At 35.6% G+C, this 21,603-nt stretch overlaps 1 protein-coding gene across 1 annotated transcript; it reads left to right on the top strand.

Annotated features, from left to right (window-relative positions):
* Nucleotides 1-1,708: 1,708 nt before the first annotated feature.
* On the top strand, nt 1,709-19,779 carry LOC140148823 (uncharacterized). Its single transcript, XM_072170898.1, has 7 exons — nt 1,709-1,984; nt 13,679-13,868; nt 14,247-14,364; nt 15,171-15,267; nt 15,851-16,066; nt 16,748-16,872; nt 18,286-19,779. Exons 1-7 carry the CDS (start codon nt 1,858-1,860, stop codon nt 18,613-18,615), a joined length of 1,203 nt encoding a protein of 400 aa, XP_072026999.1. The 5' UTR covers nt 1,709-1,857; the 3' UTR covers nt 18,616-19,779.
* The last annotated feature ends 1,824 nt before the right edge of the window (nt 19,780-21,603 follow it).

Here is a 21,603-nt window from a genome sequence, read left to right as displayed (position 1 = left end):
TTAGTTATCCGAAATTAAAAATGCTAAAAGCGCTCACAAAGTTCCGTCGACTAATCAACTTTGTTGGCATTACTTAAAAAGTTGATGTAAGTCGTTGCGTCAACTTTTTAAGTAATGCCAACTTCTGAATTCAAGAATTTGGTACTTTGTTACTTAATTCACATAATTGGAACATTTTTGCTGCACAATAGCAGTATTCAAATATTTATTTTTGTAATCAGTGCACAATTTTGTATACTATAGCACACCTCTAGAAAATTATGCTAACCTAGTTTCATTTTCTGAGTTGTAACAAGTCAATAAAGTAAGTGCAAATGAGTGCGACCAACATAATGATATCGAGTCAGCGTTACTCAAAATTGTACGCGTTGGCATTACTCGGAAAGTTGACGCAACGACTTACATCAACTTACTGAGTAATGCCAACCAACAATTTCTATGAGTGCAGCATGATCCAGTTCGTTGATCGATTTGACGACGAAGGTTGTAGTGAACAACCGAAAACTCAGGTGAGCAATTTTATATGTTGTGAACAAAAGTTCAATTCTTTAAGTATATGACAATAATTGTTGTCAACAGGAAATGATTTATATCTCGGGAATTATGTATACAATATTTTGAAAGGTTTCCATGGATACTTGGTTCATGAGTTTTCATGAGAAGAAACATGAATAATTTCCTTTGTATTTTTGCAATTTTTCCATTGACTCGTGAACATATGGTGAATGAGTTCTGTAGTTCATTACAGGTAGGTAAATTTAGGACTATTAACTTTCAAAATATCCAGGTTAAATCCTATTGTTGAACGTCGTGTGTCTCAATGTCTGTATAAAATAGAACACTCAGTGACAATCAGGGTACATTCCTAAAGGACGGCATCGTTGCAAATTGAGATGACAGCCACTTGAAATCATTTCTGGTATTTATTCCTATAATGAAAAAAGACTACATGCGGTGGTGCATATTCTTTTGATATTTAATATATGAGTATCCCAAACCCTTGAATATATCGCGTCATTTTTGGTATTTGTAAAAACCTATTGCTTGACTTGCAGTTGAATATATGTATTGATAGAATATGGTAAGTTCCTGACTGCGCTTTGAACTTCCAGTCTGCGTTTTGAAATCCAAAACTGACAAAAATCGATTTTTCTTTACTTCGTAACGTTGAAGATGCGTAATTAGCTTAGGCAGATCGTAAAAATGAGTCTTTTTTACCATACAGGTGAAGTGCTTAGCCTGAATCGCTCGGCCTATCTTGAAACTATTAAACACGGCGGAACAAAACGCCATGCGTGGGTGTTGAAGAACTAGTGGATTCGCCCTACTATCATGGTAATTTCTGACACGAAGCACTCGACCAGAAGAGTCTCTCAGTCGGGACTGTTCCATCTACTGCACTTTCCCACTTCTCACGTCTGTCAAAAGGGACACCCTCGCGAAATCCCTATTGGTTATTTATTGGCCTTTCGGTTCAAGTCAATTTTCCTTGCACAGAAAATACTTGTCTTTGGTAATTATTTAAAGTTGATATCCCTGATAAGAAATCGAACTTTTGGAATTGTTTCATCAACATGTATTATTTTATGGCATGTTTTTTTATTTCCCCTATTGAGTGCAATTATAGTCACCTTCGTGTCCGAGGGGGCGAAATGGAACAGCCAAATATCGGCAAAAGCAACCAATGGGAAGAAGCGATCCATCGCAAGTGACGTCATGCCGACCGACAGAATATAGGGATGATGCCGCTGTGCGGGGGCTTTGAACTACAGAGATAAGTTTGTTTTCAACTGATTCACACATCTATTTGTCAGTCTGTTTAACCATTGATCATAAGCAATCAATAAGCTAAGTAAGATGGGAGCCTCTTCAAGTAATCAGGCAGGTGAAGCTGAAATTGCCCTTCCACACGACGATGTACCGTACCCAGGTCCTCAAATTCAATATTGTTTGGTTGATGTGCAGGCACAACTTTCAACACAAGGTAAGTTCAGCAGGATAGTACATGTAAACTTTACAATGGAAATTAGAAACGAGAGATAACATCAAAGTCAGTATTCCGGCCGGTTTGTCATGTTCATGGTGTTTGTACTTCCGTCTGGCGAGAAGCTAAAATTCTGTACAATTTTCCTGGTTGGCCCAAACCTGCCCCAAAATTTATTTGGGTTGAATCGGCTGCATTCGCCTGTAATCAGCAACTGTTATTTTGAAACCTGATAATGTCAGACGTGATATTTTTGTGTGGTAGATTTGGAAAAAATAAAACATCGGAAGAAACTGTTATTTACCAATGCAGCGGGAATAACGCGCAAAAAGTGGCCGATTATACTAATGCGCGCGAGGGCTTTGAGACGAACTCTTAAATTAAGATGGCTTAACACTACTATACAGTTAGCATACGAATACGCACTGCGGCTTCTCTGGCATAGTAGGATAATTTTCTTGGAATCCGTAACCATTTTATTCCTACCTTTTTTTTGATGGATTTGACAACCGGAACAAATTTTGAGAAAAATTAACTACTATGTACATTTCTGAAAAGGATGGGAACTCTTGCTATGGCGCAATATTCAAAATGGCCGCCGCCCCCCATTTAAAAAAAAAAAGAACACCACCAAAAACATAAAATTAAATAGATGAGCTAAAAGTGTCATTTCCTACTAATGCTGGCATTCCCAATCAACTGGAATGGTTTTGGTAGAGTTTTGAGATCATCCTGACCTGTAAATCCAGCCACTCTCCGCCATCTTGAAAAACATAAAATGTAATATATCTGGCACTAGCTTAAGTAAAAGAACAAATGAGTTGTCATTTCCCACTAATGCTGGCATTACTAACCCGCACTGGAATGATTTTTGTATAGTTTTGGGATCACTCTGACCTCTAAAAATCCAAGATGGCCGGCGTCCTTCATCTTGAAAAACATAAAATGGAAAGTACCATTGCAACGCAGTTTAAAAGCCTTTTTTTTAGATATGAGGTATTCTGAGTATATTTATTTGATAATAATTGTGAAAGGAATGTGTGTAAGGGATGTGTGTTTTGGAATTGTTATTAGGCCTACGTAGGCCTACTGTAAATAAATGTTAGGCCTACTTGAATCACGTATGACTGGGGATACATAATGGTTGCGGATATAAAACAACCATTCACTTTCTTAAGTTCGTAATGGAAGAAATATAATAACCTGGTAAATGATAGATTTTTACAGGCTCGTGAAATTTAAAAATCCATCTTTCACCTCGTGAAAGCTTATATTTAATACTCTTCATACTGAAACGAAATGCAAGGACTATCTCGGGATTTCCCCATTTGAACAGAAATTTGAAGCTAATGAAAAGAAAAATGGTCAAACAAAGAGACAAATAAACCAGAACAATAACATCAGTGTAACATAACGATAGTAACCTTGACCTGGGCAAAATAAAACTTCCCTATCTAAATTTGTCATGCACAGAAACATGATTCAATACAATATAATGATATCGTATTAAAGGAGTATTTCGTGATCCTAGCATCCTCTATTAGTCTTCTATTTATGTAATTTTTCATTAGATATCCACGAAAAAAACCTATTCCCAAAATTTCAGCTGATTCCGATTTTGCGTTCGTTATGCATGATTATGTGTATTATACTGCTCCATAGACAATGCGTTGTAATTTCGTTCTGGTGCACCAGAACGAAATTCAAATTTCACGATATCTTTGCTAAACGAACTAATCTGCAAGAAATATTTTGTACATAAACATTATGCAGCCAGAGGTTTCCAGTGATATAAAAATCTCAATTTTTTTGGAGAAAAGTGGGGGGGATGAGGCTGTGGATCACGAAATGCCCTTTTAATTATCTTGAAATGTTGAAATGTAGGCATTTTCCCTTCGACCAGAAACGGGAAGTTGAAGGAAAACAATTTAAACAAAAGGATTGTGTCAGACACGTGCACGGGCCTACCTTGCCACCAGGTGGTGTATGACGTGCAGTCCCTAAATTCAGTAAATTTTCATCGTCAACCGTGTAATTGAATGGGATTATTTTGAAATTTTAAAACGCTTGAAATATCACAAACAAATAGGCCTATGTTGATAAATAATATAAATACAAGCTAAAGCCGTTGGGGTTCGATAATGAACCCCACAAAACTAACCGAGTATATGGAAAATGCCATACGGCCGGGCGGTTTCACGAGTTGCCGGCTCGATCATGTCATCCGCCGCCTGCTTGCCACGGAGGTGTAGCTTGCCCGACCATATGACTATTCGCATGATGACGCAATCGCATCACGTGGGATACCTGCCCGTGCCTATGCTTTGTGAACTGTGGTTTTGTGTTGTTTAGTACGGTTAGGGTAAAACCAGCACAGGCAGGATAAGCTTTCAGTGTTCTTGTACGTTTGACTGTGATCAGTCCCAGAACAACGCCAAATATGAATTAAAAGACCTTTGACCTTGGATGTACAACAGCATGTTATGATCTAATGGGAAAGTGCACATCAACAAACACCATTTCTATCAAAAAGGCAACAGCCGATATAATTTGAAACCACATAAATTACTAGAGTTGGTTCTTGGATTTGGACCAAGCTTTAGAATATCGACTGTTGCGTTTTGAAATAAAACAAACCAGAAATTTATCACCAATTGTAAAAGATATGGCACATGTACCGAATACATGTACTTACATTGGCTGACCTTGTGGATTTCCTGGCCCAGCCATGCTAACCACATAAGGAGATTATACGATTAACCTAGTGCAGCTATTGTCATAGCAGGGTATTATTATGAGATTGAGATTATGGGTTGAGTTGCCCGCGAACAATTACTATACCAGCTCTGCGGGCCTTGTCGGACACGTAATTTTTTTCTGCAACCATAACGGGACGCAAAATTGTATTAAACCCTAACTCTAATCCTAACACTTACCCTAACCCTAACCCTTTCTTATGTGTTGCTATGGGTTATAAAATTTTTGCGTCCCGTTATGGTTGCAGAAATAAATTAAGCTTGGTTATTAATTATTTTAAACTGTTGTGATTTGGTAGTTCACAGCATCTTACGAATGGTAGTGAACTTTGGCAAAAACTGGATTGCTCAATTCATAGCGAGCGTATAGAAGAATTAAAATATCACAGATATACTTTAATAGGTACTGCGGTTCTTGAGTTACGTTGTAAAGAGGGCTGAAACAACAACACTTTTGTAAAACGTACATAATTCATTAACAACAATAAATTAAGCAAGTTTGCAAAGTATACGATTTGTAGAATGAACTTTTGCAAAACATCAAGGTATTAATTTTCAATAATATATAGATCTAGATAATGAAAATCGATTTTTAGGATGCTTAGACCAACAATACCTCGTCTACCCTTAATACATTCTGATGTGTAATCGATCAGCAATCGCATTCAATTTATTCAAATGAAGCGCTTAAAGTCAGATGGGTGATAAAGAAGATTACATCGACCAAAGAGCTTTTATAAAAAAAAGACCTAATTTTTTTTTTTGTGTTTTGGGAAAAAAATCCATATCTTCAATGCGAAAGGTCAAAATTTTCAATTGATCGTCGGCTTTTCATCCCACCTACATACACATTAAGTATAAATCATCAGATTTATAAAGTTTACTTCGAGTACTGTTAAATATCAAAAATATCAATTTTTAATGATTTGCTATAAAATGTGTATTACATTGCAAATTTCAAAAAATCAAAATTACTTGATATCAGAATGACATTCTTCGTATTCAGAATGCAATTCGATATGTCTGATCAGAGAAGATGATAAAAGAGGAGGTCGCTCGCTGCCCACATCAAATAAATTACGGTGTGCATCCGCCTATTGATGGAAACAATGATCTGATCCGATTGATCAACTAATACGATAAGTGGCTTTGCGAGTCACGACTGTCTAGCTCTAAACGACGCATGCCCAGATATCAATTTGTTACGTCAGTTGACCGCGAATATAATTTCTGTATTGTTTGGCATGACTGGCTGCTAAGTTTGACCCGAGATCCCTGTGAAAAAGACTCGCATTTTGGATCCAAATAGCATTTTTGGACACGTTTGGACACAAAACGGGAGTATATGGAGAAACTGACACGAGTTTGAATTACTGATTACACTGGTTTTAAGTTTCCGTAAACTGCCGCAAATATTCAAATAGTTATCATTTAAATTTCTTTTCCTTTGACCTTATATTAATTTGACTGGAAAATTAATTATGCTTGACTTTCCATAACTTCACAATTTTTTGATTTTTTTTAATGGCAGTTGCGATATATATAATGCTTTTTCACTCGTTTAAAAATCATGGTCACCCTGGTTAGCATTGTTTTTTTTAAAGAAAAAAAAGCATGATTTGACTGCAAAATTGGGACTATAACGATGTACTTCCGTGTGTGGAATATTTTCTCCACTCGAGAGAACTACCAAATCAGACGAGCGTGTGGCGGATGAACAGATTACCACAAAGGAAGTTTCAAGTGGTGTTTTAAGTACCCCAAACAAAGAAAAGTGAATAGAGGTTAACTGTGGGTAATCGGATTATATGTTCGAGCGATCTCCTCTTTTCTCATCTTCTCTGGTCTGATGTGCTCTAATGTCCCACAATAAATACTGTCCAAACGTTCATACCCCTTCCCTTAAGATAACCTTGAGTTGGAGCAAATTTCTCACAATTGGTAGTGATTAAGGGATCTGGAATGAGCGTTTCGACAGTATTTTTGTGGGACATATCGAATTGCATTCTGAATACGAAGAATGTCTTTCTGATATCAAATAATTTTCATTTTTGAAATTCACGATATAATACAAATTTTATGACAAATGATTAAAATGTGATATTTTTCACATTTTTGATATATAACAGTCCTCGAAGTAAATTTTATAAATCTAATGATATATTTTTAAAGTGTATGTAGCTGGGAGGAAAAGCCGACGATCAATTGGAAGTTTTGACCTTTTATATTGAAGATATGGATTTTTTCCCCAAAAGACCTAATTTTTTTGTGTTTTGGGGAAAAAAAATCCATATCTTCAATACGAAAGGTCAAAATTTTTAATTGATCGTCGGCTTTTCATCCCACCTATATACACTTTAAGTATAAATCATCAGATTTATAAAGTTTACTTCGAGTACTGTTAAATATCAAAAATATCCATTTTTAATAATTTGCCATAAAATGTGTATTACATTGCGAATTTTTAAAAAATTGATAGATTTGATTTTCCGTTTGTTTTATGATAGAATCCGTTCCCATTTTTCGGAAACAATCGGAACAACTTGTTTAATACCATTACATTTTAATTAAATTTGGGTTCAGCGAAAATACGATTATCCCTAAAAATGTAAAACTTTGTTTAAAGTGCCTTTAGTCGAAAATACAACATATTTTGATAAAATTTCCCAATATTTGTATTGTTTTGACTTCTCTGCATCTGAAAATGCAGAAACTTGTGCGCTTTAAAAGTGCGCTTTATCAACCAAGGTCACAACAACCGGTTAAAAATTTGCTTGTTTGCAAATATTTATCGCCATGAATTTCCAGTTATGCTACCAAATCACGCTGATGGCGGCAATATGAGTGTCCTCAAAAGGGAATTTGTTGACTCCACTTCCTTTGTAATGAACAATAGAGGGATTAGTCACAGGCGATCGATTTCGTTGTAATTCCTTCTCATCTACTATTTCCATGATGGAAGTTATCTTTTTTGGATCGTGGCAAATAACATAATCGCATAACAATAACTAATCCGTTGTAATCGGGGGATACCTTTATTCCTCTAGTATACCTTGATCATTTGTTATGCATCACATGTTTTAAAAAAGAGTTTAAATATCCCGTGTGTCATCTGTTGCTATGGTGGTCGTCAATGACTGACGTCATTAGCTAATTAAGCACAGCGCCGCCACTTTTGCTATGGGGATTTTGTGCAGGTTTTTCATGAGATCATAAGAAAGGTTTTTTTCGTTATTTTCCTGCAATGTTCTGATGTTGAAAAGTTGATTATGAATTTGATGCCGGATCAGTGACCAATTTAATGGCGGAACCCCTTTGTTCGAAATAATGGTACCACTTTTATGAATAGCCTGTCGGAAAATCAAATCGGCATCAAAGGAACAAAGCATTACGTAATCTATTGCCGCTCCTTTTTATTTCTGGTGGAAGCTCTATAGTCCGAAGGTTCTTTATTCCGACGGTTCTTTAGTCCGAAGGTTCTTTAATCCGACGGTTCTTTATTACGAAAGCAATCCCAGGGCCAGCCGCCATCACTGCCAATTGCATGCATGTTACCCGCTCGCAGCATTGATAAAAGCCAGCCAGGATATTTTACACCGCTTTCAAATCGCAAGATAAAATCATACTATTCTGTAAACAAACTAGAGCTCAAATACACCGTAGAGTGTTGAGTCTCTTACTAGTATATACGGAATGAATAACAGATAAAAATGATGAAAATACCATCAGAATAAAGATAAACGTAAATGTATGCTACGGAAAATATCCAGAAAAAGCAACCATGTTGAACTTCATCGGATATGTATTTAACAATTGATGATTTGACACTGAAACAAATGATGAAAATAAAATTCGGACTATAGAACCCGTTTACCAATTCGGACTAAAGAACACGGTATCTGTTTCGGACTATAGAACCGTTTTGTAATTTCGGACTATAGAAGCTTTTTTAAAATTCGGACTATAGAGCCTATTTCCATATTCGGACTATAGAACCCTTTTTAAAATTCGGACTATAGATCCTATTTTCATATTCGGACTAGAGAACCGTTTTTAAAATTCGGATTAAAGAACCTCTTTTAATATTCGGATTAGGGAACCTTTTTTAAAATTCGGACTATAGAACCTTCGAAATAAAGAAGCGTCGGAATAAAGAACTTTTTAAATTTTTTCGGACTAAAGAACCTCTTTTAAAATTCGGACTAGCGAATGCTATGAACACATGTTCGGACTAGCGAACCTTCGGACTAAAGAACCTTCGGATTATAGAAGCGTCGGATTATAGAGCAGTCCCCCTATCTCTAACCTCCTTGGTTCAATGCATAGGTACCGCGTGAACGTTGTATACAGTGCAGGGCGATCTATTCAAAAATTGTAGTTAATCCGATTATTACGTCACTTCGACAGCGAATTGACTGGCTGTTTTTAGACTTCTGCCCAGTGGTAGCTTCATTTTTATTTTTATTTTTGAATAGGCCTAACAGCAGTTTATGTGATCTTACATGGTAGCATAAAAGAACTCCTGGAAGTGGCAACTTTAATTAGTACGAGGCGCATTGATATGTAAATAGCGTGTTGTTATTAAAATTTGCGCCCTGACTTATGCGGAAATCATATTATGAAGATGGAGGCTGGCTCCATGCGCCGGGCATGTCAAATCACCGCGGTGAGTGTGTATAATCACCTTTCTGTATTATAGGTATAAGCTAGTGTATTTTGCACAGTGTCGACGACCTGTAAATAAATATTGTTTTCCCTGCAATGAATTACGTGTTAATACTCCGTTGGTGAGCGACGGGCGATTGGTATTTCACCGAACGCAAGAAAAGGAGTCCTATCTGATTGGCTAGAAACTGATCGCTAGATTGCTCAATGATAAAGTACAAACTCTGATATAGGAGATGTATTCAATTCCATTTAAATCAATATTCTATTATTGACACAGATAAAGAAAGTTGTATAATGTCTCACTATGGTGCATTGTATTATAGACCTGTGCTTTAATATTCTATATAGCGCGTGGATCTGAGCTGAATGGACTTGGCTTGTTCTTTTCATATGATTATATTTCTCAAACAGTTGAATATATCACATCATTATCGTTGAAAATGCAGTAAACTATGTGTTTAAAGAAAACAGCAATCGCAGCTGAGTGTATTTAATTTCCAGTAAGTGTATTGAAAACAAAACCTGGGTCGAATTTTCTTGTAATGACAACATCATATGGGGTACTGAGCATGTGCAGATCGTAAAAACATGTATGAATGGAAACGCTGCGGTATCTCATATTGTGTAAGTGATATGCTTAGCCTGAGTCGCTCGGCTATCTCGAACAAACACACCATGCGTAGCTGTTGAAGAACGAGTGGATTCGTCGTACTATCACGGCAGTTTTTGACACGAAGATATAGGGATGATGACGCTGTGTTTCGTATACCATTTTGTTATTTAAAAAAAATGGTATGGTATTATATGTACTAGGTGTATAAAATTTGCAATTTACGTGACTTTGAAGTACAGAGCTCTCCGAAATCTAGCACAAGTTGGTGTTGTAACATTCTGATGTGTGACCCCATCTGCGTGGTAGAATTATATTTATATTAACATTGAATTCTAACGGATCAAGTGTAGCAACCCCGATTTATCAGCATTTAAAAGATATGTTAATTAATAAAGATAAATAATCGAGAATACGAATGACAAGTTAACTGTGTAAGCAAGCCTTAAGGGATCCAAAATGAGCGTTTATTGCGTTTCGACAGTATTTTTTGTGGGACATGAGAGCACCTCAGACCTATCGAATTACATTCTGAATACGAAGCATGTCTTTCTGATATCAAATAATTTTCATTTAAAAAAATCACAATATAATACAAATTTTATGACAAATTATAAAAATTTGATATTTTTCAAATTTTGATATATAACAGTCCTCGAAGTAAATTATATAAATCTAATGATATATTCTTAAAGTGTATGTAGCAGGGAGGAAAAGCCGACGGTCAATTGAAAATTTTGACCTTTCATATTGAAGATATGGATTTTTTCCCAAAAAGACCTAATTTTTTGGGGTGTTTTGGGAAAAAAAATCCATATCTTCAATACGAAAGGTCAAAATTTTCAATTGATCGTCGGCTTTTCATCCCACCTACATACACTTTAAGTATAAATCATCAGATTTATAAAGTTTACTTCTAGTACTGTTAAATATCAAAATATCAATTTTTAATGATTTGCCATAAAATGTGTATTAAATTGCGAATTTCAAAAAATCAAAATTATTTGATATCAGAATGACATTCTTCATATTCAGAATGCAATTCGATATGTCTGATGTGCTCTAATGTCCCAAAATAAATACTGTCCAAACGTTCATACCCTAGCCCTTAAGTCTTTAAATATTGCCATGTGATTTCCTAACACGTGATATGTGAACATGTGACCATCAGTCAGCCTTTCCAATATTTGGAAATATTGGTACATGGCTATCACACAGTCGTAGTCAACTGTGCATTTCTTTACCTATTTATAAAATCAATACTTCATGCTGGGAGCCAAGTTATATGTGACCGTACAGCACGAATGAGCCGTAAATGTCCTCAATTGTATTCTGAGTTACAGTGTAAAATGGGCATGAAGGTCATATTCATAGGTATTTCAATTTGGTGCTACGTGTATCTCATTAAATGAGGTACACGTAGCACCAAATTGAGGTACCTATGAATACGACCTTCATGCCCATTTTACACTGTAACTCAGAATACAATTGAGGACATTTACGGCTCATTCGTGCTGTACGGTCACATATTCTGTCTGATCAGTGAATATTGATGTTTTTTTCACGTGAGACATGAATTACAAACACACAGACGAATACGGCGCCATGATGGAAGGTCAGGTGAGATGTCAAAGGTTTTTGTGAATTCAGATATACTTGATGATTTCGTACCTTGCATCTGTCAGGCATCGTATTATTGACAACAAGTCCTAATTTCGACATTTTTATTGCAAAAAGTCATTCCCATATAGTAGACTTTCTTTGAAAAACATATCACTGATGCCTGATGGGAAATACCTGTCCGCCATTTTCATAAACCGGGTCGTTTGCGCCCTGATGAATTGCCAGCGCGCTATACTCTCTTTGAACAGGAAGAGTTCGCAAAACTAATGGCGTCGTTATTTGCCAACCTTAATTAAAATAATCAGGGGTCGAATATGAATTATTCTTCCATACTGCAGTTACTGTCCGTTTTCCTATACACAATACACAGTGCTCTTTCTCATTGACGCGTGACCTTTACAAATAGCCCTACGTTAACAGTATGGGGATATGACTAGTTAACGTCGCTGTGTGAAAAATAACCGGCCAATATTAAAAGTACTCTTCTAAAGTTCTAGAAAATATAGTTTTTAACATGTCCTAAATTTTAGCTAATTTAGATGTTTGGAAATATTCGTACTTTGGTGTTTTAGTTAATGTTATAGGTAATAGTACATTGCCTAGTTAACGTCGCTGTGTGAAAAATAACCGGCCAATATTAAAAGTACTCTTCTAAAATTCTAGACAATATAGTTTTGTAACATGTCCTAAATTTTTAGCTAATTTAGGTGTTTGGAGAGGGTCGTACTTTTGTGTTTTAGGAAGGACATGTAAACGACAGATAACACCAAAAATATGAAGAAATTATTTCCAAACCGTGTTAAGTCAAAAATCATTATGTTGCTCATTTTCAAGAATGCTGGTTTACAAAAAGCACGGCATTGTCTGATTTCGTGAACAAAGCCACACATAACATTGTTTCCTTTCGTTTCCTTTATACGATTATAAAGGAAACGAAAGGAAACAATGTTATGTGTGGCTTTGTTCACGAAATCAGACAATGTCGTGCTTTTTTGTGAATACCAGCTTTATTGCGATATCGCACATGAAAACAGTCACTTGTGCACAACCAGAGAAGATCCGAATTAATCAGTTGAGCTGTTTCAATGAGTGTTATCTTTGGTTTAATAGCTTTTAATGGGGTTAAGTCCTGCAAAGGTCGAGATGAATTCTACTGTAGACATGACTGCATCATGCACGGATCGACAATCTGGTCTCATTTTCTAACTAGCAAACCAGCCGGATTTGCCATTCGGGTTGCGTGCTTAATAGAACAACCGTGAATTTAGTGTCACCCCCTTGATGGTAGGCTAGGCTACCCAGCAAACACAAAAACGTTTTAAAAACGTTTTAAATAAGTTATATTTTGGCTTTTGGTTTAGGTAAAAACGTTTTAATAACATTAAAATGTCGGGTTGTATAAAGGTCATGATAACATTTTAAAACGTTTTGTATGAAAACACACTACAACAATATTTTTTAAATGTTTTCAAAAAATGTTATTGTAAACTATTTTTGCAAACATTTTTACCAAATATTTTGTCAATACTTAAATAACGTTATGTTAAAATATTTGAACCCTGCAAACACAAAAATGTTCTTAAAATGTTTTTTTTAATAACATTTAAATGTCGGGTTGTATAAAGGTCATGAAAACGTTTTTAAAACGTTATTGCAAATATTTTGGGCAAACATTTTTCACAAAATATTTTTCAACCCCAAAATAACATTCTGTTTAGAATGTTTTGTATCAAGTTTTCAAGAATGTTTTTGGAAAGTTATTAAAACGATTTTATACCCTTTATATAACCCGACATTTAAACGTTTTCTGTAAAACATTTTTTGTTTGCTGAGCAGTAGATTATCAAAAATGTTTTTTAAGGTTATGAAAACGTTTTATACTCTTAATATACCCTTTATATAACCCGACATTTAAACGTTTTCTGACAACCTTTTTAACCTTTTGCGAATGATGTCGAAAACGTTTTGTGTTTGCTGGGTATTGTGACAAAATACTAGTAGGCCTACTCATAATTTTTTTATTTTCGACTTTCCCAGTGAAAGTGGGGTTTAACACAACCACGATGAAAACTACCAATGTTGACCAGTACTACCAGGAGATCAGTCGGCCTTATGAGCAGGGTTTTGTGATGCAACAGTTTCAAAAGATACCTGGTGTACAGAGCCAAGCTGGGTTTACATCAGTTGCTGTGCCTTACCAGGCTATTCTACAAAGACCTGTCAATGTGTAAGTAGGAACTAATGACATGTGTAATGCGTCAGGGGCATAGCCAGCAGTTTGGAGTATTTTTTTTTTGGGGGGGGGGGATAATTTCAGGGGTGAAATTGGATATAGTCAAAAATTGTCTTAAATATCACAGGGTGGAGAGGTAGCATCATGAGCATGGGGATGTTCAACCGAGAGTGGGGCATCTGCTTCCTTGCTATGCCAATGAAGCTATATGGAGATCAGATTGGGTTGTTATTCATGGCAACCATAATAGTGTACAGGGAGCCTCGCATAGCTCTGTTTGTAATGGTATACCAGATTGGATATTGTTGCTGAAATGTCTGAGTGAAATAGAGCAATAATTATTATAAATTTGCATTTTTATGTAAATTTCAGATCAACACATGAACGATGGCAGCTGAAAATAGAGAAAAGTTCCCTGGAGTTTCAGACATTTGTTAATTGGGAACCAACTCAAGAACTAGCAGATAATACTACAGAAATACAGCAAAAGGTATGGTTAGACATTAAATTTAAGTGGAGAACACTTAGTGCTATATGCCATTAATATACATCATTCATGTTATATACTTGATTTAATTGGTAATAAGCAAAACTCATAACATCATGTATTTGATAATATATATTTAATAATATATAAAATTGAATACATGAATACAAAAGCCACCTAAGTCCATAGGAAGTGATTTTGAGAGAAAAACCTGTGCATCATTTTAATTCCTTCAGTTAGATTTACCTGGTCAATATGGTAAGTTTTACGTGCAAATGAGTGGATTAACCTGTATTAGGTATGACGATTAGCATTTCAGGGACTTCGTGGGGTTCATTTTAAATTTTGGACATAGGTGGTTTTTGAATCATATACAAAGACAACAATGTTAGAATGAGATTACCACTAGTAAGATAATACAAAATAAAGCACACAGGTATGTATAATGTTGATAAGCATTCTGCCATGTAATATAAACCACACACTTTCCTTTATTAAACCCATTTTTTGTTCAAAAGTCACTCTCTAGCAATGAATGTGTTACAAGTGGACTTTTATACATAATGGATTTCAATCAATGTGTTACAAGACTCAAATCATGGAATTGGGTGATTCTTTCATACATGCTATTTTTCACATGCTTTTAAATAGACACAGAGAATGAATTTGAGTTGTTCTTTCATACATATGACAGGCCTATGTATAGCAACAATTTCCCATGCTTAACTCAATTTGGCCAAAGTATGGACTTAGGTGGCCTTTGTATTCATATATTCAATTGTTTGTATCTTTGTCTAATACACGTACAGATTATGGAGATTGCTGCCCAAAATGGAAGGCTAATATGCATAGAAGCTACAGGTTCCGAGCAAAATCAACAAAAATTCTTAGGTGGAGGCAATGGAAGTAAGATTGATTCATAAATTTAATCTAGTTCTCTAAAATATATTCGTGAACTACCCATTGCATTTTTTAAAGCAGCATAATGAGGCCTTAATTCAAAATATTCATCAATTGATTCATGTGCACTTGCCTCTCACACTGGTTTGATTCCCAGAGGTGTGTATAAAACTAAGACCTAAGATGTGCAAAGCTAAGACTTACAAAACTAAGTCAGGTCTGCAAAACAGACCTGCAAAATTAAGACTTACAAAACTTCCCTATTTATGACTGTCATTGCGTGTTGTTCCCTGGATATGCATAATGCTAGGTTTTCCTTCTTACTTTTTACTCTTCCATGATCTTTTCCAGTTCTCCTCATTGTGCTGTAGCTACATTAAATTATGCTTCACAAGAGCTCTTTGAGGTATTTTCCTCTTGATCTAAAACTCTCATAAAATGAATTGCCAGAATCCAAAATGGATTCTTGCAAGGTGTAACAAAATTTTTCCCCTGGAATCATCCATTATTTTACTCACACATTGCCAATAATCTTAAAAGTTGCCTAACCTCACTCATGATACTTTTCCCTCCTCGTCTGCCATTACAGTTGCTGGTGTGGACCTGTTTTTCAACATGCCCCTTCATCCCAACCCTACCAGATATGCGTACCAAGCTATCAATGTTCCCGTAACATTCAAGACGAAGACTTTCCCCTCACCAATCACTAAAATGGAAACAGATGTAATAGGACAATTCACTACATTCCTAAACCAAGGTTGGAAACTTGTGGAGATCAATTTTGATGTGACCCAAGTGATAAAAGGTAAGTGTGAAGACACGTACCCCCAGCTCTGCGTACCCCCAATTAAGTTACATTCTGCGTTGTCCACCAACCGGTGATCCTATACCTTGGTCAAACAATGAACAACTCACTTTGTATTTGGTATCCTTGGTGTACTTCAGTAATGTCCTAATTTTCTAATTAGAGCATTGTAAATAAATTCTGAGGCTACTTTTGCACAAGTTGCCAATAAATATATACTGTCATGCTTTATTATGTCTTTTCCACTTCTACCATCAATCATTGTAGTAATATTTATATATTGGGGTAGTGGAGATGTGCTCTAAACTCACAATTCACATGCCTGTGCAAACTTGGTAAACTTACCCCTTATTGTGTTCTTTTCCATACCATCATTTTTCCTTTTCTTCGATATATATCTTTCCTCCTTCCTAACCAGTCCAAGCTATATGCTTTTGTATTTAGTCAAACATATTAGAAAAATAACATAAATACAAGTATATATAACAGTCAAAATAGACAATGATTCGAAAGCAGGTGATATTCTTACTTTCTCTCTTCCCCCATGTTGTTTTTCATTGACCAGGGTAAAAAATAACTCCACATTCTACCTTTTATTCTTTGTGGGAAGCCCTATATAGATTTTCCAAACGCAGTTAAACAAACGTATAGCCTATGTTTTATTTTCCCATTAACTTTCAGCTGGATTTACAACAGTACGTGGTGCACATAATTCCATCTGGTTCTTTGAGAAAGAAGCTAGTAGACTTAATGATAACATACCAGTGTGGCAAGGCTGTGTAGTGGAATATATGCATAAAATAACAGTAAGTGTAGTAATGCTTAGTGGTGTGTAGGGGTGTGGGAGGTGCAGTTTCATAGTAGATACCAGGGACAGTTATTTCATTGAAAATAACAAGATGTAGGTTTTGTTATTTTAGATTAGTCTAATACCATTTAAAAAAATTAGGCAACTGCAAGTGCTTGGCTTTTAGTGTGATGGCTTGTAGTAAAGTGTAAAAAGACCATGGATTGCTTTTGAAAAGTCCTAAATCCATTGCTTAAAAAAACCTCTTTTGCAAAGCAATCAAGTATTTTGGTTTAAGCTCCCTTAGTAAGTATAAGATCCATTGAAAACAAACATGTAATGTGTCCGTAATCAAGTAATTTTTGCTTTCATACTCTAAAAAACCCGTGACCCAACATGATTAAATCAGGCTCATGTACAACAATTGAGAGTTAATTATCATCTTACTCTACATGAATCAAGGAACATTTTAATATTCTGTGCATGAGATATTGGCCATTTGACCTTATTTACTCTATTATTCTAACTAACTTACTTACTTGCTTGCTTGCTTGCTTGCTTACTTACTTACTACTTACTTACTTACTTACTTACTTACTTACTTACTTATTTACTTACTTACTTTTTTCTTCTTTATGGTCGGGCCTAATTTTAGGCTAGGCTGGGGTACACCAATCAAACAATTTTTTAGGTCTTACTTACTTACTTATGACCCCCTGAGTGGTGTCAAATGAAAGAACAAACAGTCAAAAAATAAGAAAAAGATAATTTTCTAACCGGGGTGACACTATTCATAAGACCCGGGTCAATGTTCATATTTTGGGTCCCTTTCATATCTCAAAATGCCAAGAAGGTATGACCCCCGAGTAGTGTCAAATGAAAGTGAAAAAGTAAAGAATATGATAAAATATTTTCCTCACCGGGGGTGAGACTCCTCATAAGACCCGGCTCAATAGTCCTGTTTTGGGTCCTTTTCATAGACATCGAAATGCTAAGAAGATATGACCCCGGGTGGTGCCAAATGAAAGAGAAAACAGGACAGAATGTAATTATTCCCGACCGCGGTGACACTCCTGATGTCCCAAATAGGTAACAGTGGTATACTCATGGTTCAGTTATATGGTGCAGTAACCGCTCTAGTTAAGTTTTGGCCCGACTGTGACCTTTGACCCCTCATTGGAACCACAGGAGGCATAGAAAAAAATAGAACCAATCAAATTCTTATCATCTATTAGGTTGAGGATGCTTAAAAAATTTGGTTCCACTAATGTAGGAAAATAAAATCCCAAACCCATAGCGCCATGCACTATTGCATTAATGTAATTATTGAAATAATGTTTAAAACAAGCAAAATAAAACTATTCTACATTATGACGAATTTGCCTGTCTCTACTGTTGACATATTATGGTATATTTTTCATTTGCTCAACAGGCATCATTTGGGGGTACCTATGCTAAAACAGGTTGGAATGAAGTTCTCACACAGATGGGTCAGAAAGGCTGGGAGTTGGCATGTATCATGGAGACCCCAGAAAAGATTGTGTCATCATTTGGTTCAACCACAGTGAAACTCCTGCTGTTCTTTCAGAGACACATACTTTCCCAACCACAGGGAGTTGGAGCTTCTGCAGGGTATCCCCCTTCTGGCACTCCTCCTGCTGGACCTGGTACAGCTGGTTATCCCCCTTCTGGTGGTGCATCCAATTATCCTCCAACTGGACCTGGTGCTGCCACAGAACCCCATCCCCCATCATATAATTAGGCCGTTAATCTATCAGCCTTAAGTTCAGAGAGAGGGGAACCCACACCGCCAGGATTTAAGTAGGTACAAAATTAGTCCATCAGATTTGGTTAAATATACATAAATATAATGTACATATTGCATGGTATATATTATATCATGAGTGCACATTATGTAATATATGAATGAATACATGTCAGAAATGTGCATATGTAATATGCATCTTGATATTACATCATGATAGCACTTTAAATATACAATCTTGATATCAATAATGTTGAATACAAATTTCTCTTAGAACCTGTACATTTTAAAAATTTCAGATAGAGGTATATCACATGGGTTTGAATTTGATGGAGTTTCTTCAAAATACCATAGATAATTATGCAACGTAATGTTAAATTCTAATTAAGAAATAAAGGGTAATGTATTATCCTTTACCATGTTTACATCCAAATAATGTGTCCGAGGCATTAAAAACGTAAATAATGAGTGAGGCGCAGCCGAACCCATTATTTAAACGTTTTTACTGCCGAGGACACATTATTTGCGTGTAAAGGCTAATGCTGCACCCTTTATTTCTATTCTATTACCAGAAAATAGTGCGATTTAAAGAGAAAATATCATTTTTTGGCACAAATATTTTAAGTTGTTTACTTCAAGGTGGAGCGCGTACGCGTAAGTGATAGCGAGTATCGCGGAAATATTGCACGCGTAACCAAGCGTAATGCTGTGCGTAGAATGTTTTACGGCGCTTGACCCAATATTGCAGAATAATGGGCTCTCACGTGACGTGTTTTAACAAATCACAGTGCGCGATTTTGAATAATGGGTCGTAAGAGTAATATAATCTATAATGCAATGCTGATGTATTAAAAGTCTTTAGACGCATGAATTGGCTAGTTTTCAGCTTTACGCCAAAAATAATGATGTCGCCCATGTTATATGAGAAGATAGATGTACGACATTATTCTCATTCTTAAACACTTCAATTCAAATAAAGATATTAATCATAAGTATACCAAATTTTAAACAAATTAAATCGTACCTTTTACAAAGGAAATGCCTAGGGCTTACAAAGCGAACTGTCCTGTTGTTGCTATGTGCCTCCGATTGGTTCAAATAGTGAATACATTTATCGCATATATGCGCATGCCTGGAACTGTGTTATATCGTTATAAGACATTTTAAGAGACCTTGTGTATAAAAATCAAAGATGTGGTGGCAGACTTCAAAAATCGATTTTCTTTATACATTGCACATGGTTAGACATTGAGTCAACATGTATAAATTTGGTTACAATTTTACCTCTTCATCTATGGTTACCATGGTAACGGCCAAAATATGAATTGACCCAATTTTCACTATTTTTACCCTTTTCACAACTGGAAAAATGCTTAAATATTAGGTCATATTTCTGTATGAAGAACGTGAATTAAAATAATCTTCTCCCATACAATGAAGTATCCATCCTTGTCCTTTCCAAAAATGAAGTTAATTAATTAATTAATTAATTAAACAATTAATTATTTCAATATGGTAGATACCATTTTGTAAAATAGGGTGTTTTTCATTAATTTAATTATGAAAAAATGATCTTTTAAAAATGACGTAACCTCCAAAGTGGTGCTTTTTTAAATTATTTTTTGCAGGGTAGGTAGATAAGGTATTGGTCTACCTATCTATAGAAAAAAAGTTCTGGTAATTGTTTTACTGGAGAGCAGTGTTGCCAGAAACTTTGAACTTTTAGGATTGTTGACATTATAAGGTAGTGTGGAAAAATATGGATTTTGAGCATTTACTTTCACTGAAAATCCTGATTAGAGTTGATAATGTACCAAAAGAAATTGGCATCAATACACCGTAAAGTGAGACACGATTTGATAATATTTTAATGACAGTGTTGCCAGAAAAACGTCTCTCAGTGAAGCTGTTGCTCATCTTGTTATTTCCTATCATACAGCTATGCTGAAAAACGGCCAAATAGACCAGGTTAAAAATGAGCTAGGTCCCACACATGAAAGGAGAAACTGAGGAACAAGAATGTATAAGGTAAAAATCCTGTATCCTGAAAACTTTCCTGTGAGGGCGCTTTTTTTCAAAATGGCTGCCAAAATCCAATGAAAAGCAATTATGCTCTTAAAATAGGCGGATAAAAGATAGAATTTGTTAGATTATGGATTTGTATTTATGAAAGTAATGTATAAATAAGTCGGTATATTAATAAGAAGGTACCAGGAGGTCACAGTTGGGGACGCTTTTCAAAATGGCCACCAAAATTCAAAGAAAAGCATTATACGGTTACCATAGTCAATTATGAGGTATAATTGACCAGATTTTAGTTTAAGTATTGATGACAGTAATGTAACGCTAAATTAAGATTTCAATAGGTAGCTACCAGGAGGTCACAGTTGAGGACGCTTTCAAAATGGCTGCCAAATCCAATGAAAAGCTTATATATATGGTACACCGTCACTTAAAGGGGTACTACACCCCTGGCCAATTTTGTGCCTATTTTTGCATTTTTCTCAAAAATTATAGCGCATTTGTGACAGGTAAGATATGTATATTATATGGGCAAAGACTACAACTACTGCACTGAAAATTCAGCAACTCAAGGCAAGTACTTATTGATTTATTGATCAAATATTGGTTTTCCCTCATTTTTGACTGTAACTCCACAACTGTTGTCTGTGCTGAAATAAAATTTCCAGTGTAGTAGTTGTAGTCCTTGCCCCTATAATATACATATCTTACTTGTCACCAATGCGCTATAATTTTTGAGAAAAAGGCAAAAATAGGCACAAAATTGAGCAGGGGTGTAGTACCCCCTTAAGGTTGGTCTGAACCCTGGAATTATGAAAACTTTCGGGCCTCATAACTGCTAAATTATTAGTCTAAAGAATATAAAAGTATACATTTTAGAATGGAAATGACTTGATGAATTCATCTGTGAGGTCCAATTTGGGCCAAAATGCTCATTTTTGGAGAAAATCCCGAAAAACGGTT

Source organism: Amphiura filiformis, chromosome 3, assembly GCF_039555335.1.
Source record: "Amphiura filiformis chromosome 3, Afil_fr2py, whole genome shotgun sequence".
Lineage (NCBI taxonomy): Eukaryota > Metazoa > Echinodermata > Ophiuroidea > Amphilepidida > Amphiuridae > Amphiura > Amphiura filiformis.
The sequence above is the reverse complement of the archived record's forward strand: the minus strand, read 5'-3'. Positions and strand labels throughout refer to the sequence as shown.

What these genes read in the sequence shown, in the direction of transcription:
- LOC140148823 (XM_072170898.1), top strand. Translation starts at nt 1,858, where the DNA reads ATGGGAGCCTCTTCAAGTAATCAGGCAGGTGAAGCTGAAATTGCCCTT. An exon ending in CTACAAAGACCTGTCAATGT is followed by an intron (nt 13,869 to 14,246) that starts GTAAGTAGGAAC and finishes TGTAAATTTCAG; the next exon opens with ATCAACACATGAACGATGGC. An exon ending in TGTGACCCAAGTGATAAAAG is followed by an intron (nt 16,067 to 16,747) that starts GTAAGTGTGAAG and finishes ATTAACTTTCAG; the next exon opens with CTGGATTTACAACAGTACGT.